Source organism: Esox lucius, chromosome 3 (assembly GCF_011004845.1).
Source record: "Esox lucius isolate fEsoLuc1 chromosome 3, fEsoLuc1.pri, whole genome shotgun sequence".
Taxonomy (NCBI): Eukaryota; Metazoa; Chordata; class Actinopteri; order Esociformes; family Esocidae; genus Esox; species Esox lucius.
The window spans coordinates 29748207-29773763 of NC_047571.1; the positions used below are offsets into that span (position 1 = coordinate 29748207).

Sequence of the window (25557 nt, forward strand, 5' to 3'; positions counted from 1 at the left end):
GCTGGCCATTATGACAAGTTCAAGAAATGATGCAGTGCTTTCTGAATATGAAAGCCAGCTAAATGACTCAAATGCAAACAAAGTGCTGATCACCAACGTCACACAAAAAGAGTGGACAAATAGAGAAGCAAACTCATTGAGCAGCTTCCCGGTGACTCATCTTTTCGAAACATCCTCATGATCCACGTCAAGATTTGGTAGATGTCTCAATATGCTAGGCAGATGAGTTGTTTCCCAGAAATCCATGCCTCTCGTTCACCATCACTTTATAAATTCATATATTTGTCTGCATCCACGGTACCAGTCAGAAATGTGGACGCAGATACTCATTCACAGGTATTTCTTTATGTTTACCATTTTCCACTTTGTACAGTCATTTTTTTTTAAATATTACACATGTCATCATGTAGCAACCAAGAAAGTGTTAAACCAATCAAAACACATGAATATTCTTTTTTCTTTTAAGTAACCACCCTTTGTCTCAAACCTTTCTGAAACAGCTTGATGGGGTAGTCACCTGGAACCCATTTCAATTAACAGGTGTGACTTGGGGGATTTCTTTCCTTAATGCATTAGGGTGGGTATACAGAAGACCAGCGTTACCATATTCTGGCAAGAACAGCTGAAATACGCAGAAATACAACAGTCCATAATTCCCTTTAAGACACAAGGATCAGTCAGTCTGGAAAATCCTAAGAACTTTTAAAGTTTCTTCAAGTGCAGTCTCAAAAAGCACTACGTTGAACCAGGTACTATGAAGACCGCCATAGGGAAAGAAGACCCAGGGTTACTGCCGTATATACACCCCATATACATACGTATATATTTTGGGGTTTTTGTTATTTTATTGACAGGAAGGAGAGACTAGGGAAAAAGGTATCTAGATGGAGACAGAGAGGCGGGGCCACCAGTTGGCCTAGTCGTTTCTACAGGCCCTTTATTCTCCACACTGATCTTTGTCTGATCTGTCCAGAAAAATGTCCCCATACTCTGCTGCAGGCTCCTTTAGGTACATTTGAGCAAACTGGAACCTGGCCATCCCGTTTTAGGGCCTAGTGGTTCGCTACTTGCAGTGTAGCCTCTGTAGTCTTCTGAGGATGGTACTGGCTTATGGCGAGCGTTCTTCAATCATCCACTCTAGACGTCTTCCTTGTCCAACCAGGCTTTTGTGATTGCTGAGCTCACCAATGCTTTCCCTCTTTTTAATGTTTCAAACTTTGGTTTTTGGTAAGTCAAAGGTTTTGGCCATGTTTCTGACTAATTCTTTCCACCTTTTATGTTCATAATATTAGCAGACACCAATTACAGACTCCAAAGGCACATGCAAAGCCTAGGCCTGCACAAACAATGTGATGGACAATAGTTGATCAACGAGAAGAAAATATCTGACCCTCTGTCAAGCAAATTGTCCCAACATTAAGAATGTTTTGTTGTTTCTAAATGTTGAATGCAATATACATAAAAGTACCCTAAAAAGTGGTTCTCAAAGAAGTTCTCAAAGCCCCTGGTGGTACAACATTAGACAGGATTGGGGCTTTGGCTGGCACTGGAATGGTTTGGTTGGATCAGAGCTGGCAGTTGGTCCGAAACATTTGGGCAATGATCTAAAATAAAAGTGGAGAGTGTACCTGTCAACCCGGCAGTAATCAGTTGATCTCGAAACTTTCAAATTATATGGCCACTTGAAGAAAAACATGGCAAAAGTCCACGGTACAGAGTTAGAATGTTGCGTTGCAGTTCAGGGATACAGAAGTATCTTGAGAACCAACAGGGTGACAAGACTTCCTGGTCCACCCAGAAACCACATTATGTCTTTGTAGTCTCTGTGAAAACAACCACGGGCACTGCCGATTGGATCTCTGGGAAGTTTACAAGTGCGTCTCGATCTCTTTAGACTATCAAAACAACAGTAAAGGCTTCTGAGTTTTACGCCCTCCAACCACACGCACGCACGCACATCTGGTCACACACACATTCAGTCACACTTGCACACAAACACACACACATTCAGTCACACACACACACTCAGTCACAAACACACACACATTCAGTCACACGCACACACACATTCAGTCACACACACACACACACATTCAGTCACACACTGAGAATCCCCTGCCGGAGGCTTTGTGGTGGCTGCAGGGCTGACTGGCTGACTAACTGGACTGGCTGACTGGGCTGGCCGACTGGGGATGGGTCTCAGTCAGCTTTATGGCCGTGCTGACGTCAATGACATAATTCAAATAGTCCTCTGGACCTGACACAGGGAAAACAAGACACGGATCAACACCACGCCGGACTCATTCACGCCGGGCCGCTGCAGAACAGTAGGACGAGTGACAAAAAAAACACATATAAATGTCCGTATGTAGGGGCTGAATACTTCCGCTTTTCTTGTTTCATTGATTTTTTGCTTTGTTATTATGGGACGATGCGTGGCAAAAAAAGGGAACACTTTCTACACATATATTGTGTATATTGTGATGGGGGTGGGGGTTTATATGATAAAAGTAGCTAAATAGCCTCACACACACACACACACACACACACACACTGTAAACACAAAGACATGCACAAATGTTCCTATCGTCAGCCTCCAATGTATGCCCTGCTTGGCCGTCCGTCTCTGTGCACATTTGTTGAATGACACCAAAGCAGAATGTGAGGGATGGTTCATTTGCAGAGGATCAAACCACCGCGGCTGAATAACCTGTTTGGCCTCCCGCCGGGCCACCCTCCACCTTGTATGACGTAGTTCACAACAGGAAACACAAGCTGGATGAGCAATGTTTTGAGCGGGGCCTACACCCATGGCCATTTACGCACGCAGAAACGTAGGTCGCTGCTTTCTTTACAGGTTAGGAATGTGTGTTCCAAGTAATGTGCTGCTCTGTCATGTTGAGTTAGTGTGTTTCACTTTTTCTGATGGTAATCGAGTGCACTTTTCCTCACCTGGAAAGAACTGCCATGAGAAACAGTAATTTGTTGAACACTTCTTGTAACAGCCATGGCGAACTTCGATTAGCCACCACTTGCTAAAAATCTATGGAACTTCTGATTTTCTTTCAGCGTGAGAAATCATCTAACCTCAAAGGCAAAGTCGGCTTTAAAGATGAATTAACGAATATCAAGTGTTAAGATCCCATAACCGTGTGTTTCCACGAAAAAAATTTCATCAAGAAAGTTAGCAACTAATACCCGCTAAATCCCTCTAGTCAAATGCAGCACTGTCATGTGGAGTAGTCAAATTTTACAGAGTCAATTAAGTTCAGCATGCCCCAATGTTGGTGGGAAGTGAGAAAACCACCAACATGCAAGGAAGCTGTAGATGACCGTCAGATATGACAGAGAAACTGATACTCAGGTTCACACGTTCACACACATTCCCAACATTATACCCTGGGGCAAACCGGTCACAAAAGCGTGACTACTATGCCAAAATAAATACAGGTACCTTCCTTTGAGATTTAGATTGTCAAAGCAGTAATGGTGTGAACAAGCACAGACAAGACATCATTAAGAATTGCTCTTCAAGACAAACGTATATATTTTAACCAAGTCCTGCATATTGCAATGAAGAGGTATTGGGCATGGTTTTGAAGTTGTGTGTTAGTATTTATGGCCATTATTGTACAGAAGTACAGAAACATTTGTTACATGAACATGTAAGTCCTTCAGTTCCATTCATACAGTCACTTTTAATGTTATCTTTCTAAGACCGCTCAAATTCATGGCCCAGTAATTTTAAACCGCCGTTAAACACTTAAGCTAATTGAAAAAATCCGAAACCTCTGAATTTCTTTAACAAAAGAAGCATCTAATTAACAGTTAATATCTGCTTCATAAACAAATGACTGAATACCAACTGTTGACAGCCATAAGACCCCATAAACCTATAGATGTTTCATTTATGAAGATGATAATCTGATAATACAAAATAAAAGCCTGTGTTGTGGGTGAAAGTAGTTTTGGCTCATGGAATTTGGTGTGATGAAACCCCTAGGCCACTCGCCTGCCCCCAAACCGCTGTCTTCCTGGGAATCAAGCCCGCGTCACCTCGGATGGCAGCAATGCCAACCTCATGAAGCTCCCAGACCGGTATTCTTTCTCGCTGGCTCTCTGGCTTTCTTCTTCTTTCTTTCTGTTATGACTGGTACATCTCCAGCACCTGAACCCCCCCCCCCCCCACCTGCCCCCCAGGACTGTTCCTCCGGATCATCACGATAACACCCCGCTATAATGTTGTTCATGAATGAAAGAGACTACTGCCTCCCCCAACAAAACACGGACGCAAAACAGGAAAAATCTGTTCTTCCTTCCCCCTTCCCTTCCTGACGATGAAACTCGATTGGCTTTGACGAAGACAAAGGGTTGCACGGCAACGGGAGGATGTAATGTTCTCTTTCCTGCTGGCGCGGCTTTCACAGTCATGGTCCAAGCGTGTTTTCACTACGACTCGCTGGTTAGCTTGTGGTCATCTGTTGAGTGTCCACAAAGGCATTTGGGGTAGAGGGTTCCAAGAGCCACCGACAGACTTTGTGGAGTCTGAAACATGCGCCCGCCACAATGCACAGAAATGAATGTGTGCGGAGGGAAACAGATAGGTTTGATGGTATCCTTACTAGTCTTAAGAGGCATGCGCCTGTGCACACATGTGCACATGTCACATATAAAGCCCCCTCCACAATAATTTCTCAAAAAATGTGCGTCACGATTATTGGCACCCTTATAAATGATTGTAATCGGATCAAAGTGTCTTCCCGCAGATGCATACTGTCCTGTACATTTTTCAAGTCATTAGAAAATTGTTTGTGGTAATCAATAACTTTCTGTCTTACTGGGGTATAAACATGAGGTGACACCCAAGCCAACTCATTGCGGGAAAGTAAGAGGACAAAAACAATTGGTTGTTGACCATAATACATTAGGCAATGGCTATAAACAAATGCATCAACCTAGAAGAGGATGCATTCGTATTTTGCCCCTATGAACACTGGCATAAAATGATCCAATGATCACAGCTGGATAATTGGTTGGATCTTTGACTCATCAAATCTTCAAAACAAAAATAGTTTCAGAACATCCATGCCAACAAGCTATTTGGACGTCTTGCCGAAAGAAATGTCCTACTTTAATCTGACCATGGAACCCGGATCCAATCAAAGTTCCAATGACATTTAGCAAACTTCAAGCCCTGACATTTACAGTATCTCACAAAAGTGAGTACACCCCTCACTTTTGTGGGTGTACTCACTTTTGTTGCTAGCGGTTTAGACATTAATGGCTGTGTGTTGTGTTATTTTGAGGGGACTGCAAATGTACACTGTTATACAAGCTGTACACTCACTACTTTACATTGTAGCAAAGTGTCATTTCTTAAGTGTTGTCACATAAACAGACAATCAAATATTTACAAAAATGTGAGGGGTGTACTCACTTTTGAGAGATACTGTATATCTTAATGAGAGTAAAGGCTTTCCCTTGGCGATATGTTTCTTTTTGGAAGAGGCCGATCAGGGAATGTGTGCTAAGTGAAACGAGATAGCTTTGATGGTATCCTTTCTGGTCTTACTGGGGGAGGCAAGCCTCTGTTTGTGTGACAGTATCAGATATACACTAACCTTTCAGTTGTGAAAGTGTACAATGTCCGTACTTTTGTTACATTGTTAATTTTGTTGTTCACAGTTTGTTCCAGGACCCTTCTGCCATAAAGCTGGTGTGTGCTTGCCTGTCTCTGCACAATGAGGGATGGAAAACGCAAGACTTCTCAGAAGAGTCTTATCTTTTATTTTTTCCGTGTGAACACATCTGTGCTGATAGGAAGTGTGGAGGGCCTGTATCTGGGCCCTCCTGACGTCAATGGACCTGGATGCGACACCAAACAGGAACCCAGAATCCCCCACCTAACCCTTCATCCCCTCCGACTCCATCCTTCATCCTCCACCTGATATCCAGCAGGGTCATTTCAGGAAGCGGAACAACCTCTGGAATGAACAGTTCCAACTGCTCAGTTCATTCTAAAAAGAATTACTTCTGTATGAACTGCCTTCCATTTTAACTGACTCTAATCTTGTGCAAGCCTCTCTCTCTCTCTCTCTCTCTCTGTCTCTCTCTCACACTGTTTTTTACATTGTTATTCAGTCCTCACGGTTCATTTCCTGTGATGCTTACAATGGCTTCATTGTGCCCTTCAGCTGTGAAAGGAGCAAACGGTGAGACACGCTCAATTAAACCCCCCAAAAAAAGCAAACCCAAATACAAGTTGAACCCGGGTGAGGACTGCATGTTTTTATGTCCAGTGTCCACATGTTTTTTTTTTCTTTAGCTGCGTCAATCTCCCCCTCTTTATTTCTCAATTTGACACCAGATGAGGTCTTATGGAAAAGGGTGTTCAATGCATCATGTAGAACCCAGTGCAGCCCTTAAAGATCATACTCTGTCATGAGCTGTTATGACGCAAGACTAGCAATGCATACTCCTGATTTTGATATTAACTCAAAATGTAGTTAAACATTTAAATTCAGGCAATATTAATCGTTATGAAAAGGGTTTGTTGAAATCCTGACTGCTGATTGTCTGATCGCAGTGGTATATGGGACTGTATCAGATCACTTATATTCTGTCCTAAATGAATTTGAAACTGGTTTATATTAGCAATAAGGCCTTTCTGTCTTTTGAGCTCTATTACCAAATGACCACGACTAAAAGCTGTATCACCTCTGCGAGATGCGTTGTGCCTAAGAACAGCTCTTAGCCGTGGTATATCGGCCATATACACCCCCCCCCTCCCCCCCAAGAGATTGACTTGTGAGCTCACCTGACAAACCGACTCTGGTCACGGGGGGTTGGGGCGTGGCAGGTGACCTCCTGAAACACACAATATCTTGAATGAAAGGACTGCTTACACACAGACACAGACCAATACCAACTCCGTTTCTCTTCACAGGCTCTGAATACATTTAATGTGGGTGTGCCCTGTGTTTATTTTTCTTCTTTCAACAGTTGTCCACTAATGACCCGTGCAACCAAGTACAATGGAAATATAAAAACGTGCAGACGCCCGGTCCTGCATGGAATGAGTCGGGCCCCTGTGGATTAAATCCATCAACCCTGTGACCATCATATCTGGGTGTGTTTGGGCTCAATATTGACTGACTGTCTGGTGGTCCTACAACCCCTAATGACCTACTTCTATGGACAGTGAGTAAAAGGCTGCTCTTGAACCCGACTGTAGTGTGTTTGCAAATGCATTTAGCTTTACTTATTTATTTCAGCATGCAATACGACCCAGGCACATTGTAGAGAACAGCCCCGGTAGCCAAAGCTATACTGTGCTGTAACGCTCCTTTAAAGAGTTACTTTTTGCAAAGTCTGTGTGACAAACACTCTCAATGTCAGTCAACAGACGTTTTAAAGCAAAGGCTAAAGGTCAACTGTTTTATGAATACTGTTCTAATTCTCACTGACACATCATGACCAGGGCCGTGCTGGCCTGCCTCTCGGAAAACACATGTCTCTGGTGCCACCTAGTGGATGCCATGGCGCATCACAGACTAGTCTGTGACAGGTCAAAGGGAGGAGGCTCTTACTTGCTGGAGGCACACTGCACGTTGGTCAAGGAGGTGAAGTTGTTTCGGACAGTGCGAAGACTGGCAAGAACCTAAAGCCAGAGAGCACATTCAAGGGTTAGCCCACGTACTCAAACCCTACTGATCTGCGACTAACAACCATTCTCAAATTAACATTACCAAACAAAGGAAAACATTTTACCTGAGCAAAAGGAGTCACTATGAGGTCTTCTCCATGCCTGTGGGACAGCAACAAAGAAAAATAGGAAAACAATCCTAAAATACAGCACGTTCCAAAATGTTCTCTTATTATGCTGTGATAACACCTGAAAACGATGGACTCACAGCTCTCCGGCGATGGAGGAATTGCGGGAAATCTCGCGGGATTTGGGTGACAGGTCGTAGTCGGAGTCGGAGCGGTAGAGGAAGGACTCGCGCCGCTGCCCGTGTCCACCCAGGTTGGGGTGTAGAACCAGGCCGGAACCAGGGGAGGCCTGGGGGTCCGAAGGGCTGCAGCACACCGACGGGCCGTTCTCCGCGTCGAAGCTTCGGCATGGAACAGAACGAGGGAACGTAAACGTAAAGACCCTCAGAGCAGAGTCAAACTGTTATCTCATCTGGGGCAACTGACCGGAGCAGGTGGGGGGGGGGGGGTTGACCAACTTCTTTCACCGCAAATTGTGTTATTCAAACTGGGGTTGCTGTAATTCCGCTTACTTCCACAAGGTGGGAGCAAATCAGGCATGTCTCTCTGAGGTTTTCTTGTGACATTTATAAGTTAATGGGCTGGTTTCACAGACACAAATTGAGCCTAGAATAGGACAGCAAAATGCTCAATGGAGTTTCGTATTGAACTTGAGTTTCTAGTCCTAGACTACGCATAATCTGTGTCTGCAAAACTAGCCCAAATAAGATTTAAATAATAAATAATATATGAATACTTACTAATGACAACCACTTTGAAATCCCTTAAAGAGAATATATATATACCCACAGTATGTACTGCTAATGTACAACCGTGTGTGACCTCTGCAGCCGTGCTTCAGATTCTGATTTAGTTCCGTCAAACGGTCCTTTCCCTTGTGATGCTTCTTGGGGGAGCAGGGTGGTATTTGGGATGGTGCGCTTGGTCTTGTGAAGTAGAGAGAACCAGATCGATTGCCCTTATGTTCAGTTTCCAAACAACCTAATCACCTCGCTGAAGAATACGTTTCTGTGATCAGACTGATCAGAGGTCTGAAATCGAGAGAGATGAACTTCAAGTGCCCAGTGCTTACTGAAGACTATTCAGACTACAGGGGAGTTCACATTAGAGATTCAACAGACACTCTCAGTCATGCCACCCTGCAGGTTCTCTTCCATGTTTTGAGTAGAAGAGTGAACATAGCAAGTGCAGAAAGGACCACAGTTTTTACTTTAATCCCTACAGTCTGCCTCTGACCATACATGGTTAATTACTGGTGTTTGGAAAAGCAAATCAAATCTGTGGACTTGTATTGAGGCCACTAACAACAAGTATTTTAAAACGGTGATGTCCTATGATTGTTTGATATGGTAAATTCAGTTTGTAAATACAAATTTAAAATAGTTTCTACAAGAAGTCATTAATTTGGAAGTCCAAGTAAATCACAAGTCTTTTTCCTTCAAGTCCAAGTAAATCACAAGTCTTTATTAGTACAATTAGCGATAGAATAGTGAGTTATTTTTAGGTTTAGGCATTAAGGATTAGGCTAAGTTAAGGTATAGAGGATAGGTTATTCAGGTTAGGTTACGGTTAGGTAAACATGAGCGAATAGCATCTCGATTGGATTAAGGTCAGGACTTTGACTTGGCCAATCCAGAACACAAATCTTCTTTCTCCAAAGACATTCTTTGGTACAGGTACATTTACTTGAATATCTTGGGTCGTTGTCTTGTTGGAAGACCCATTTTTGGCCCAGCTTTAGCTCCTTGACTGATGGGCTGACGTTCTGTTCAACAATCTCATGGTATACCTCAGTATTCATGGTTCCCTTGATGATGTGCAGTTGACCAGAAATGTAGCCCCAGATCATGACATTCCGACCACCATGCTTGACTGTTGGGGTTAGGGTTTTGTTGGTGGTAGGCAGTGTTGGGTTTTTGCCAAATATAGTGGTTTTTATTGTGACCAAAAAGGTAAATTTTGGACACATTGTCCAGAGAATGGACTTCCAGAAGCCTTCAGGTTTGCCTAGATGATCATTGGCAAGGTTGAGACAGAAAGTTTAGTTGTTGTTTTTTTACAGCAGAGGCTTGTTCTTAGGAACCCTCCCATGAATGCCATTTGGGTTCAGAACACTGAACCAGGGAGGTCTGCAAATCTCCACGTTATTTTGGGGTTGGCATTTACCTGATTTATTACTTTTGTCTCTTGTGGAGAATTTGGAAGGGCGTAAACCTCTTGGCCGAGTTGCTGTCATGTTATATGATCTCCATTTGTAAATTATTTGACTCACAGTGGACTGATGGAGGTCAAATATTTTGGATTTTTTGCATTCACCTGCATGACTGGTTCATTTGGTACCCAATTGTTTACCCACCTGATTCTAATTTCTAAATTAATTAAATATTCTTAGGATTCCTTTGTGGGTGCTAGGGAGACCGATGCATTGAGAGGACAGTCTGTTGTGACAGGACGGACTCAGATAGTCGACAAGATAGCACAAAAGTCAATCCAACCCCATTTCACCCCTAAGGTATACTTTCTGTTTGATGGCTTCTAATCTAGTGTTCAAAAGACCATCTGAAAGACCATCTGAAACTAGATTTACCACTTTGCGGTCGTGACAAGACTAGTATAAATCTGCACCACAGAGTTCCACCAACCCAGTAGTGCTGCCTAGAACAACATGAAATCGATCACAGGCTCTCTCCCTGTTTCGCCAGAAAAACACAACTTCTGCTTGTCAGGGACAGTGATGAGGATGAATGGCTTATAACGCACAGTCATGTGACTGAAAAACTCTCCTAAGCAGATGGTGATATGATAAGAACCGGATTTCCTCTACTGAAACCAAACCACTGAAGTGGGTGGAGAGAACCAGACAGACGGACAGAAAGAGCAGGACGATACAAAGCTTATTTAGACTACATAATTTAAATGACATTTACATTATATGCAAACGCAGTTTCAGATCCACACTTTGGTGCACTGTAAGTCGAAACACACCCTTGCACAGCACTTTGGCCCCTGACCTGGTCAGCCACATGAACTCCCCGACAATGTGGTTGATCTGGTAGATCTGGTAACTAATACGGAGCCCTCTGTTGCCAGTGGTATTACATTTGTTTCGTGCCAGTGTGAAATGTTTTTTGTTTTCTCTGGATTCTGTTCGATGAGTCGGAAGGACTTACGGAACTACACTTCCTATGTCACCTCTTATACCACTCCAACACACATTGACCTCTTATACCACTCCAACACACATTGACCTCTTATACCACTCCAACACACATTGACCTCTTATACCACTCCAACACACATTGACCTCTTATACCACTCCAACACACATTGACCTCTTATACCACTCCAACACACATTGACCTCTTATACCACTCCAACACACATTGACCTCTTATACCACTCCAACACACATTGACCTCTTATACCACTCCAACACACATTGACCTCTTATACCACTCCAACACACATTGAGCGACACTCCATCTTTTGACCACAGTAGCTGTGGGGAGTCTGGGACAGACAAAATGCCCCATATAACCTCAGGAGGAGACGTTCAACAATCGCCAATCTCACCCATTTGCATTGTAAAATCTCTGACACAAATATGGCATCTAGTCTAGTTCATCTAAATAAAACTATCGTTGTGAAAAAACAACAGCAGCCTGCTTAAAACAAACGGGATGCAAACAGACAGTTCATCAACTAAGAGTTAGAGCGATGTGGGTGTCCATCTTCATCTTGACCTTGTTAGTACAGTGCTGTTGTACATTTCTAAAGTGTTCAAACGAATACGAAGACCACAAATGATGACCAACGTGAATTTCTCACAAAGTTCTTGCAACATCCTTGCCAGTGCTGTAATCCTGTCTGAAAGGACAGTGCATGTTGCAACACAACCACTCCATCTGAATGCCAGTACTCCGCAACGCAAAACAGACCAACAGTATGAAAGACAGACGGACAGTAAGATGGACAGACAGACAGATGACCTAGAGTGAGACAGACAGAAAACAGTAAGACAGACAGACAGAAAACAGTAAGACAGACAGAAAACAGTAAGACAGACAGACAGAAAACACAGACAGACAGAAAACAGTAAGACAGACAGACAGAAAACAGTAAGACAGACAGAAAACAGTAAGACAGACAGACAGAAAACACAGACAGACAGAAAACAGTAAGACAGACAGACAGACTGACAGACAGACGGACAGAAAACACAGACAGTAAACAGAGCTGAACTAAAGAAAGGAGCATCACCTGCGGGCGGAGGAGGGGGCTTGGCTCCTCACCACCTCCTCACTGAAGTCAAAGTGTACCCTGCCCCTGTGACAGATGGGAGACCTGGCATACATCCTCTCCACCACACCTCCTCCCCCCTCCTTTCTTCTCCGGGTGGACATCTTTTAACTGATCCCTTCTTTAATCAGGTTAGCAAACACACCTTCCCCTGAGCTGATCAACTCCATACTGACACACTGGCTTCGTTCTCTCTCTCTCTCTCTCTCTCTCTCACTGTCTCTCTCTCTCTTTCTCTCTCTCTCACTCTCTCTCTCTCTCTCTCTCTCACACACACACACACACACACACACACACACACTCACACACATAGAAACAAGCCCAACCTTCCACGGAGTACCCTATTCCTGACCCGAAGCCAACAGTGTGATGACATAGTATTGGCTTTCTTAGGCTAGAAGGTAGATCTGGACTGGATCACAGGGAATGGACTCTGTTCTCTCTCTTTGTCCCGCTTTCTCTCTCTCTCTCTCTCTCTCTCTCAGTATTAATTCAAATCCATGAACCACTGCCAGAGCAAAACCATTTAGCCAATAATAAAATAGCACACAAATGAAATCAGATAAATCTCAATAAATCAGAGATTTACAGTCAATCTTTTATAATGACAGACCAGGACATACTCATCGGATAAGATCTACAGTGTCTATGTTTTGTCCTGAATTTCACATTCTGGCTCAACGTGTCAGTGCCTCATTTGGAGCACAGACACCTGTTTGTGATCATTATCACCACATGTGTTCCCCATCACTGTCACTTTAAGTTCCTCCTTCTCTTGTGTTTCCTGTAGGTCTTTGTTTGGTTTACGGCCAAGGAAATGTTGTTCAGTTCTGTCTGGTCATTTAGTTTCAGTTTTGTTATGTCTTAGTTCTTCTTATTAAACGTCCTCCGTTCTCCCAGCACATGTGTCCTGCTTAATCTTAATCGTTACACCTGACCAACTCAACTGTCTTTCTCTCTGTACCTCTCTCAGTGCAATAACGTTTTTTGCATCTATTGACAAATATACTTTATTAACAAGCACAACTCCAATAGTACCAAAGGACCAATCTTCAAATACCTTGACATTTGGTATTTATGGGCAGTAAGTTAAAAAAACATGGCTGCTATTGACCAAAAAACATTCATGTGAGTGTCCTCTAGCTCATCAATGCATATAAATTAGACACAAATAACTGTACATTAATATACATTGACATGATGCCCACAACACAAATGAGAATTAAAAATACATTCAGTTTAGCCACATTACATGATTACATTACATGTGAACATTTTGAACAAGTTTGAATATCGTGGATGATCTCATTACATTGCAGTGGTTCAAGTTCTGCAGCCTCAACTGCCTGTCAACCATCGCTTTCACAACCCCTGCACAGTCAGTGAGAATGTGCCCTTGTGTCTGGGCGCTTTGGATTCGGGCCAATGTGGAATACATGTGTGAGGGTTTCCTACCTTCCAAACTCCTCAGAGGGGTTGAGATAACTTCTGTCGAAAACGAGTTTCCTTTCATAACACCACAAGTGGGACTTTCTATTGCTCAATATAACTTGTGCTGAAACGAAGTGTTAGTTGTTAATGTGAATATATAACCCAATCATTTTTTGGTCTGTATTGATAAAAAAAAACGTTGTGGTACTTTCATCAATAAAACACAACAAAGTAAAATACTTTCGAGAGACCATTGAACTGACTCCTCTCCCACAATTAGGTGAATCAGATGAGCAATTTCAGGGATCAAGATCTGCCGCTCCCTGACGAAAGGTTTGAGAAGCGCTGATTTAGGGGGTGTAGGACAGCGGACTCAGCAAATGGTCATTTGCCCTGGGCCTGGAACAGGAGCTAATGTCCCTGAACATGGCATCAACACCATGACAGATGGTCCACGGTTGTCTGGTACATTTCAGAAAAGGGCATACTCAGTTTACTTTGTGTGAAGTGCTTCTCTGCTCAGGGCTGGAGGGTAATTTTCTTCCTCATGTCTTAGCTTTTTCTGTGTGCTGTTTGTCTCTGGTGTCAGTTATCTTCGAACAGAAAACATCCTTGGCCAAAAAAATATCTGTTCAGAGTTAATTGGAAATGTCATCGAAATTTGAGTCCGTTATTTTAGAGGAAGTAATGCTTCCACAAGCAACAGGAAATGCTAATTGTTATGTGGATTATAATTCATTAACATTTTTATTTTGGTCGAATCTAGTTTGCCATTTTGAAGTGTGCATTCCTGGAATATCACATCAGCAGCAGGATGACCAAATGAAGACACGGCATCTATATGAATGTTGGAGAGAGACCAGAACACGCCACTGTAGCTTGAGTGGAAGCAGACCAGATAGACCGACTTCGCAACTGCTACCAGCAACGCCTGAACACTGAATTCTTAGTGTACTGATGATTGCGAAATATGGCCAAAAAAGAAAGTAAGGAGGTTTGTAAAATACTAACCTACATCCGGATAGGTCTCAGACTAGACTAGACTAACAGCAGAATGCAGTGTCAACAAATAAAATCAGTTTCTACCAGCCTAGCTGGGTTAGCTGAATTGGCAGTTTCTGAGCCTCAGAGATTCTGGACATTGTACAAAAATAAAGTTTGAAGAAAATGTCAAACCTCACAAAAATGCTGCACAAATGTACCTACCACTTTCATGAATGTTCTGTAGAAGAAAAAAAAACATTTCAAAGTAAATGAAGGAAAGTTCAACTTAAATTTTTTTTATAACTCAATGTATACAGATGTGAATAAGCACACCTATATTCTTTCTAGGGAAATAACCACGCTTTAGACCATGCTTTAGAATAACATGGACAAATTTAAAGCCAGCAAGAGAAATAATACCAGTAAGATGACATGTCCTTGTTTTAAAAGAGGACCAGCTAAATATTTGCAATGCCACAACCACTTCCATCTGTAACACTGGTAAAAATGTACACATTACTTTGATTTGAACTCAACTCAAATTCAGTCTAAGAAGCATCAAGTAATTCAGTATTCTCTAGCCGACCTCCACATTAACAATACCCAAGAGGACCATTATCTTGAACTGACATATTTTAGGCGGAGCTAATCCTCCGCGTGGCCTGTTCTCCTCTGGGCTAGGTCACAGATTCTGAGGTCATGGTTCCAGTTTGCAAATTTTCCAGGAACTAGTGTGTCTTACTGTGGCAAAAGCCCTTGGCTCGGAGGGATAATTTACCCAACATACCTAACACAGAACATTTCAACAGTGTGCCATTTCACACAAATTACTCATCCTGGTACGAGACACTTAAATGTTACAAAAGGGGTAAAACTATCCTAAGTGCTATTTGAAATGTGTGCACACAGACACACAAAAACACAGACACACAGACACACAAAAACACAGACGCACAGACGAACACACACAGCTCATGGTCCTTACCGGGTATGGGCCACTGTGAACCGCCTGTATTTCCGTTTGGTCACCACCTGCTTACGAAACAATTCCGGCGAGTTGTGGGGCGAAACTCTCCTTCCCGTTTTGGTTGTCCCACTTGAGTCGACCATGGCGCGGCCCAGCTCTGTTTGACCCGCGTGGGCATCCATACCCCGAGTCCTGGCTCCTGAGTTGAGTTTCCTTCGGTCCCGGTGAGAGGAGCTCTGGTGTGCAGAGGCAGCAAACCGCCAGCAGCGCTCGTTAGCAGACTTGTTTGGCGAGTTCTTCTTGGTCACAGCGTCAACATCGGGTCCCTACAAGGGGGTGAAACACGCCGTGCCTCTTCTTCTGTCGTTATACTTCTTTCAACTCTTGTTTTACTCTCCACCAATCAGCTCTTCACTTGAACAATCCCTCAAACCTTATCTCCTCTACACAGTCCTCTCTCTCTCTCTCTCCCTCTCTCTCTCCCTCTCTCCCTCTCTCTCTTCATTCAGGGACCACTCAAAGTGAAGGCCCGTTTCAGAATCCGTCCAGTGTCCTGCTCTTGATGCTAGCCACGTGGTACAGAGGGAGCTGTGACCCACTGGTCAGGAAAACAGGCCGTTAACGGCCGCCCTCTTGGCCCGGAGTGGATGAAGATTTGATGTGTTGAGTCAGACGTTGTTCATTTTTATACTTGTGTTTATCATCTTTTGGAGGACAAAGGTAACTGTTCTTTTACTTACCTATGAGCTTTAATACGAAATTAACTTTTGGTAGACAGTCGTTGCACAGTACAGTAGTTTACATTGGAACAATGTACATTTTGAAGGACAACACAACTGGGTATATTGTACTGAAAACATGTACAGCTTTGCTGTGATGTTATACAGAATTTTCGGAACCACTGAATTGCATAATATCAAGAAACTGTAAGTTAGAGAATAGCACTTTTATTATATTGTTGATTGACTACAGATTTCTAAATCTCCCAACAGGGGTCTTTGATCTTAGACATGAGTTGGTTTGGATTTAACCCAGCGTTACAGGGAGAACGTCACAGAGGAGAGAGAACCCTTGTCAAAGTACAATCCCCTTCATTATCAGGCAACAGCATCAGACACCCTCATCAGACCCTGACAGTCTGGAGGACTTTGTTATCAGCACTGGTAGTCAGAGCACTTGAACGCAACAGACAACTCAGAGCATTAGAGTTCCCCAGAACATTAGAGTTCTTCAGAGCATTAGAATTATTCAGAGCATTATAATTCTTCAGAGCATTAGAGTTCTTCAGAGCATTAGAATTCTTCAGAGCATTAGAATTCTTCAGAGCATTAGAATTCTTCAGAGCATTAGAATTCTTCAGAGCATTTGAGATCTCCAGCCAGTGGCGGTTGGTAGGTAGGGCTGTTTTTCTACTGATACAGAATGTTCAGAACAGACACACGCTTCCCTGACAACAACAAGATAATATAATTCAACGCAACTTTGCATCGGCTCATCAGCGAGTGACGACTGATTGTATACCACGCTGTACAGATGCAGGAGAACAGCGGGATGGGTAGGTAGGAACGCACAGCGACAGATAGGGTGAGGCTGATCATTGACAAAACACATCACTCAAGGGAGGAAATCAACCGCTCAGGGCGGCGGCCGAGTACAACAGGAGCTGTTGACCCTTAACCTGGGAAAATGGTGACCTCACCTGTTGGGGTCAGCGTGGATCACGTTGATTGTTGGCGGTGACTGGAAGGGCAGGGTGGTTGGCCGGACCACGGCGTCCACCTCTGGCGTGCGGCCTAGGTCCCTCTCCGCTAGTCGCCATGCCAACGGCGGCAGCAGCAGGGTGCCGGAGTGACGCCTGCGGCCCCGTCGGAGGTCCACCCCGAGGGTGCTGCCTGACAGGGGGACTCCCGGAGGCTCTTTGCTGTCCTGGAAGGCGAAGGTTGACAAAGGGTACGAGGCAGTGAAGACGTTGAGAGAACTTCGACACAACGTTGGCAGAACACAGAGGGTTGTATGGTGAGAGTTAATCCCGGCGACACGAACCTGAGGATGGGGCTAGGTGACGGTTGGCAGAATGTTGATGGAAAAAAAAAAGTCAATGTTGGTAGAACATTATAAATAAGAGTACAGAGATTGATGAGGGGATTCTGGGAAATACTTCAGTCCGCCAGGCGTGAAACGCTAGCAGTTCTATGGATCTAGCACTAGGGGGCACTCTTAGACCTGCTTCACTAAGACATCCAGAAACCAGATCCAAAGACACAGAAGTAAGCAGACTTTCCCTTCAAGGCTTGATAGCTCACAGATTGTGCCTTCATACTTGTGGGTACATACTATAGATACTACTGGGTTTTCAATTCCTCCAGTGTGTGCAAGGCGGTCCTGTTCTCGTGGAAGGGAATCATGTCACCTTTCTTTACGAAAGGTCTCCGGTGACAAAAGTTTCCGGTTGCCTAAGATCTACACACTCTCTATCTCATCCCATCTCATCCTCCTCTATCTTCTACTTCACCTTCTCTCTCGCTCACCGTCTCACCGTCTCTTATCTCAATGAAGACATCTTTAAGACGACGTTCCGTAAAAAAAAAAAAGTCCACTATTATGTCCCTCTTAGTGGGGAGGGCAGAAACTCCTACGGCTTGAGAACCAAATGCACTGGTGTTTATTTAATTATTAATTATTAACTCAACATCCTAAAATATTTATGTAGTATCAGATAAGCCCAACAACAAAACAGTAGTATCCACTGAGATACATGTTTATATATATTTCCTAAAGTGTAAAACAATGAATTCAGCCAACTGTATTGATTATAGACAGTATTGTGAGTACCTGTGTGTGTGTGTGTGTGTGTGTGCGCGCGCGTGATGGATGGGAATATTTATGCAGTGCATGTATGTGTCTATGTGTGTGTTTCATCTGTATTCATGTCCAGACTTCAGACAGAGTGGCCGGTGCTTTCTGTAACGGCAGACGGTAAACATCGGCGGTTTCAGCCAGAGGCTCCTGACAGAGGAGGAGGTTTACGTCAGCCTGTTTTACATCCCCCGTCTATGTGGAAATTACGCAGAGACATGGCCAGATGAAAGAGGCAGGGAGGGAGGAGGCAATCAAGGAATTCCTAGAACTGTCTGAGTCAAAGATAGGTGTGGTTGTGTTTTCAGAGAAAGTGGGGCCGCGATATTGTGTGTGTGTGTGTGTGTGTGTGTGCATGGTCTCTGAGTGCGTGTGAGCTGTATCATGCGAATGAACTGAGGAAGACCAGTGAACCGTGAAATGGCTGCTTCCCTCCTGTCAACAGGTACTGATGCTCCCCCAAGCCAAACCAGCCCCCCCCCCCCCCTCCGTCACCCCAGTGCTGCTCCACAACACCCTGGGAAGGCAAGAGGCAGGCGTGGTGCAACCCGAGGGGGGGCGGACCGAACCTGCTATCCGTGCGATGAGACACGACACCAAGAAAATCCTCAGGGGTCCGATTTTCTTTTAGTGTTACTGAGGGGAACCGAGCCCAGCCAGCTGTTCTGTGTTAGCTAAAGGGTTTAGGGAGGAACATGGGTCCTGTCATGGGGTTTGGCCAGTATAAAATAGTTTGGAGAAACACAGGTTCCGCTGTTCCGTCTCGAGAAAGTCTCTGGATCCGGCTGACGGGATCTGTTATACTGTTTTATTGCCTGTCCTCCCAGTTCACCATCTGGACACACTAAAAGATTAACATTATTTGACTTCCCCCTCCCCCTCCTCCCCCCTCCCCCCCCTCTCCCCTCCCCCTCCTCCCCCCTCTCCCTCCTCCTCTCCCCTCCCCCTTGCCCTTCCCCTCTTCCTCCTTAACTGTGACTGACTGTAATGTCCCTGTAACCCACTATCCTTGTACTATATGATGAAGATGTCCTAATCCTGTCCTTGTACTATATGATGAAGATGCCTTAACCCACTATCCTTGTACTATATGATGAAGATGCCCTAATCCCTGTCCCTGTACTATATGATGAAGATGCCCTAATCCCTGTCCTTGTACTATATGATGAAGATGCCCTAATCCCTGTCCTTGTACTATATGATGAAGATGCCCTAACCCCCTAGTCTTGTACTATATGATGAAGATGCCTTAACCCCCTAGTCTTGTACTATATGATGAAGATGCCCTAACCCCTGTCCTTGTACTATATGATGAAGATGCCCTAACCCCCTAGTCTTGTACTATATGATGAAGATGCCCTAACCCCCTAGTCTTGTACTATATGATGAAGATGACCTAACCCCCTAGTCTTGTACTATATGATGAAGATGCCCTAACCCCTGATTTTGTACTATATGATGAAGATGCCCTAACCCCCTAGTCTTGTACTATATGATGAAGATGCCCTAATCCCTGTCCCTGTACTATATGATGAAGATCCCTGAATCCCTGTCCTTGTACTATATGATGAAGATGCCCTAATCCCTGTCCTTGTACTATATGATGAAGATGCCCTAATCCCTGTCCTTGTACTATATGATGAAGATCCCTGAATCCCTGTCCTTGTACTATATGATGAAGATCCCTGAATCCCTGTCCTTGTACTATATGATGAAGATCCCTGAATCCCTGTCCTTGTACTATATGATGAAGATCCCTGAATCCATGTCCTTGTACTATATGATGAAGATCCCTGAATCCCTGTCCATGTACTATATGATGAAGATGCCCTAATCCCTGTCCTTGTACTATATGAAGAAGATCCCTGAATCCCTGTCCTTGTACTATATGATGGAGATGCCCTAATCCCTGTCCTTGTACTATATGATGAAGATGCCCTAATCCCTGTCCTTGTACTATATGATGAAGATGCCCTAATCCCTGTCCTTGTACTATATGATGAAGATCCCTGAATCCCTGTCCTTGTACTATATGATGAAGATGCCCTAATCCCTGTCCTTGTACTATATGATGAAGATGCCCTGATCCCTTTCCTTGTACTATATGATGAAGATGCCCTAATTCCTGTCCTTGTACTATATGATGAAGATGCCCTAACCCACTATCCTTGTATTATATGATGAAGATGTCCTAATCCTGTCCTTGTACTATATGATGAAGATGCCTTAACCCACTATCCTTGTACTATATGATGAAGATGCCCTAATCCCTGTCCCTGTACTATATGATGAAGATGCCCTAATCCCTGTCCTTGTACTATATGATGAAGATGCCCTAATCCCTGTCCTTGTACTATATGATGAAGATGCCCTAACCCCCTAGTCTTGTACTATATGATGAAGATGCCTTAACCCCCTAGTCTTGTACTATATGATGAAGATGCCCTAACCCCTGTCCTTGTACTATATGATGAAGATGCCCTAACCCCCTAGTCTTGTACTATATGATGAAGATGCCCTAACCCCCTAGTCTTGTACTATATGATGAAGATGCCCTAACCCCCTAGTCTTGTACTATATGATGAAGATGCCCTAACCCCTGATTTTGTACTATATGATGAAGATGCCCTAACCCCCTAGTCTTGTACTATATGATGAAGATGCCTTAACCCCTGATTTTGTACTATGAGACAGTGTGGTGAACTGAAGATAAATAACAGTATTCAAGCCGGTGTTCACAGCCTTGTTTTACAGTGGTTTATCACTCTGGCTAATAAGACCTAGTCTCTCTCTTTCCTTCTTTCTCCCTCTCCATCTCAATCTCCATCTCACTCCCCTCTCCGTTTCACTCACTGTCTCACTCTCCCTCTCACTCCCCATCTCACTCTCACTCTGTCTCACTTCCCTCTCCGTTTCACTCACTGTCTCACTCTCCCTCCCACTCCCCATCTCACTCTCACTCTGTCTCACTTCCCTCTCCGTTTCACTCACTGTCTCACTCTGCCTCGCAGTCTCACTCTCCATTTCTGTATTTCTTCCTCTCTATCTTGGTCTTTTTGTGTCTCAATCTAACAGTCCTCCTGACAGTGTCTCTCTCTAACACCTCTAGGTGAGTTAACTGGAACAGCCCCACCGCTGTGACCCAATAAACACCCACAAGGGGCAGAGACAACAAAAACCCTGGCAAGAATAACTAACAAAAATAACATTGAGAGAGAGAGAGAGAGAGAGAGAGAGAGAGAGAGAGAGAGCGCAGAGGAACGAGACAGAGACAGAAAAGAACAAGGGAAAGCAGGAACTAGAAGAGAGAGGCCGACAGGACATAGATTGAGAAGTCTCCCAGTACTACCCTGTGCCCTCCGACACTGTGTACAGCTCTGCTGACTCCCCGGGTATTTCTAGGAAATGTGATTTCGCTGATTTATCCCTGACAGACACAGAGGGGCAGCCCAACCTGGCAACCCCACAATGCTTTTTCCATTAGGTTTCATTGTGTCAACTAAGGGGCCTGTCTGAGCAGGACACCCCAATGGCAGTGTGATATTAAGTTACGGCGTGTTCATGGGGTCATAGGCTCTCTCCACGGGTGTGTCACGGAACGAACGCAACATGTCGATGTTGTATAATTGTATTCGTAACGTGTTTCACCGTGTCGTGGGTCGTTCATCACGCATTGATTAGTTCTCTCTAAGAGCTGAACATGGGTAATTCTAACCTGTGATCGATAAGCTGTTCCATACTTTGATTATTAAAAAAAAGGGCAGGAGAATAAAATACTCAGGCCCATCAATCTACCGCCGTGGATTTCAGGAATAACAGGGATTTTTCATCTCACTTTCAGCGTTAATCATTTCCTGTGATCCCCTGTCTATGACTACTGGTCTTATGTCATCAGTCAGTTAATCATGCTACATTTAGAAAAAACTGATAATGTCAAAATTATCACATTTACATAAGAAGGGGAATACAGTCAAGGTTTCTGTATCTCACAGAAGCGGATGTGATTTCCGTATGACTGGTAGTACCTTCAGATTGCTCGGAGACCAGGGAGACCAGGGGCCGGGGAGACCAGGGGCCAGGGAGACCAGGGGCCAGGGACACCAGTGGCCAGGGAGACAAGTTGGTAGTACCTTCAAATTACCCTGTGAGACCAGGGGCCGGGGACACCAGTGGCCAGGGAGACCAGGGGCCAGGGAGACCAGGGGCCAGGGAGACCAGGGGCCAGGGAGACAAGTTGGTAGTACCTTCAAATTATCCTGGGAGACCAGGGGCTGAGGACACCAGGGGCCAGGGAGAACAGGGGCCGGGGAGACCAGGTGCCGGGGAGTTGCTGACAGTGGTGATTCTCGACTCTGTTTCTGTAAATGAGCTGGCCTGCCCTCCTGATACTAAACACAGAGCTTTCATACTCCTCTGATCACGGAGGGGAAACATATTGGCTTCCTCTCTTCTCTTCCCCTTTTCTCCCTCTCTCCTCTCCACCTCCTGTTTAATTCTAAGTTCCCTGTCTCTCCGACTCTCTCATCATTCCCCACTACCTCTCAAACCCATTTCTCTATGTCTCTCTCAATACCCCTTTATCCAAACCCCCCCTCCCCCCATGTCTCTGCCGTCTGCCCTGCGGGACACCAGTCTGTTTGTGGACAGTCATCTGCTTATGAGTCACAGATACCCAGACGGCGCTTTCCTCAGTGTCGGCCAGGGAGGACCGTCCGACTGGCTGACCAACATTGAGGCTTGCAAAATGCCTGTGCAATTCTTAACAATGTGAAATAAAGTCCAAACTAACATAACAATAATAATGAATAATAATGAAATGCTTACATACTACTTAGGAATGTTATATAAAGTCCTTATCTAAGTGCCTCATGTAGGAGTATTAGACTAATTCTTCATTTTATTTAGCAGGAACAATACGCAACAGAAATGAACATCCTGGAGCAAAGAAGCGTCATACCAGATGTGGTGTGGCTAATAATAGCCTCTACCCATCTGTAGTCCTCAGGCAGGAGAACGTCAAATCAAATGTCCCATGCTTTGTTAAAAACAGGTGTCGGCTAACAGAGAAAGGCTTGCTGAACACGGAAACATCGTAGAACAAGCTATTGTAGTTGATGCTCGACACCTGCGCGGCGTGCCACATAAAAAACCAAAAGCCTGTCAGAAGCTCACTGCTGACTGGATTAACGGACAAGCCAATCATCTTCCACGGACACGCTCAGGAGAACTAATCCGCTAGTTGACACCGCCGCGGTGGCTTTAGTGTGTCGGTAAGGGCATTTCAGGTTGAGGGGTGTCCTATCCTATTGTTATACTGTGGCAATGAATGGTTATTAATGCATTCACAGTGGTACATTGCTACCTTGCCGGAATGATTATGAAATCAGGCAACTCACAGTTCGAATGGAGAGACACTGTGGAAACACGGTTCAAGCTGGGGGACAGGACTAACAAGTGAATGCCTTGAGGTTGTGTACTCACGTCGCCTGGTGTCACCGCCAACACGCTCCTGCTCTTCTTCATCCTCTGTGTTGGTGTCAGTAGACCAGTTGGCCAGGCAGCCTGTTAGTCAGTCTCTCTCTGGCTGCACACTCTTCCTTCACCGGGCACCTCCAAAAGCCTGGAGGGAGAAATGGAGAGAGGGGAAAGGCGTGACAACCAAATAGGTAAACGCCTGCAAGGTATCATTGGCCTCGACGTGTGTTGGCACACACACTGAATGGACAAGAACAAGGGACATTGTCTGTCTCCCTCTGATCATTGGGAGTAGGTTGAGCTGACGGAATACAACACATTCTGTTGCTAACGGCCACACGTCATATCACCTGACACGTAGCCACCATATATTTGGTCCGTTGCGGTTTTGTTAGCGGAGCATGAGGGCTAGCGACGGCAAGGTTGTGCCGTCTAAGCCCCACGGGGTGACCATATCAAAGACGTACGTGAATGTCTCCACGCGCAAGTGTTGGTTTAAAAACAACAGCATCCGTTAAAATACAGACCACGGAAAACAGACAAATGCAAAACTGCTGCTTATTAATTCGCCATTAAGTGTGCATGTAGGTCTTGGTCAAGTTAAGCTGCGTTTTGTCGGAGGCCATTCCTTACTTGTGCCTTAGTGATGACATTACAGGGCCCAAAGCATCAGCATTAGTGCAGAAGCCTTGGCATGCACAGCTGCACCATGTACCTGCCTCACGGTATCTGAGCTAATTCAATGCCTCACGGTATCTGAGCTAATTCAATGCCTCACTGTATCTGTGCTAATTGAATACTGCCTCACAGAACTTTTAAGAGTACGCTTCAGAGTATCTATTCTCTATTTTGTATCTTGTCCAGGTTCAAGAGCTAAATAGCATCAGTTAAATCGAGCCACAGCAATACATTTTGTACAGTAAAACCATATATTTTTTTTTTATAACAACCAAGATGTCTTTCTAAAAGGAGGTTGGCACTGGGCTGAGCTGAACGCGTGATCCTGTTGATGAGTATTCAGTCCATTCCACCATGTTTTAGTCAGGAAAGGTTACTTTACTTGTGAACTGCGCCCACACAATACCTGAATTCACCCGGTACTCCTAAACTTACATTGATTTATTAAAAATGTCTCATACTTGGCAAAGGCTAAAGTCTAGAAAAAACATATTCTACTTGTTTTTTAACGGATTTCACTTTTGGGAGCTGATATCTGTATATTAGAACAGACGTTTCATCAAGGAGAATATTGGCCTGAATGTTGGCCTGAATGTTGGCCCGGTTCCATCACCCTCTCTAGCGGGGGTCTCCAACCCTGCTCCTGGAGGGCTACAATCCTGGTGGTTTTCACATGCATGTACACAGGGTTGGAGTGAAACCCTGGAGTAGGTCTCCAGGAACACGGTTGGAGAGCCCTGCATAGGCTTCCATTGTCTGGCGACTGGGCTTCCTCTTCCTGAGAGGACAGGAAATTATGTCCTTAGGCATCAGGTTTACACACCCGGTTGGTTATCTGGCTGCCTGTCCATCTGTGGTAACACTCTCTGGCAGAAAGTCATGTACTGTACAATACTCTCGGCTCTACAGGACTTCTGCTGGGGGCTGGGAAAGAGCTCAATAACAATCAGCGGGGAATGGACCTCTGTGTGACAGGAACCAGTCAATATTTGGCACCGTTACAGACGAGGAACGCTCATGTCACGGTGACGAGGCCAACCAGAAGCACACAGAGTTAACAGTCGTGTCAGGTTCTCCGAGACCTTTGTGATGTA

General features: G+C 44.5%; 1 protein-coding gene across 3 annotated transcripts in view; it reads right to left on the minus strand.

The window, feature by feature from the left end:
• Positions 1–25557, minus strand: part of LOC105024737 (cAMP-specific 3',5'-cyclic phosphodiesterase 4B) — a 60577-nt gene that overhangs the window by 22370 nt on the left and 12650 nt on the right. Inside the window, exons 2-7 of one of the 3 annotated variants that reach the window (XM_010894852.3) lie at positions 23792–23930; positions 17154–17380; positions 7914–8114; positions 7771–7807; positions 7590–7660; positions 6818–6867 (exon numbers count right to left, since the gene is read on the minus strand). In XM_010894852.3, the coding sequence (XP_010893154.1) occupies positions 6818–6867; positions 7590–7660; positions 7771–7807; positions 7914–8114; positions 17154–17380; positions 23792–23833 (628 nt within the window). In that variant the 5' untranslated portion in view covers positions 23834–23930. Of the gene's footprint in view, positions 1–6817; positions 6868–7589; positions 7661–7770; positions 7808–7913; positions 8115–12033; positions 12314–15472; positions 17132–17153; positions 17381–23791; positions 23931–25557 lie in introns of those variants that run through there. The other 2 variants (XM_010894860.5, XM_010894870.4) reach the window with 2 other exon arrangements.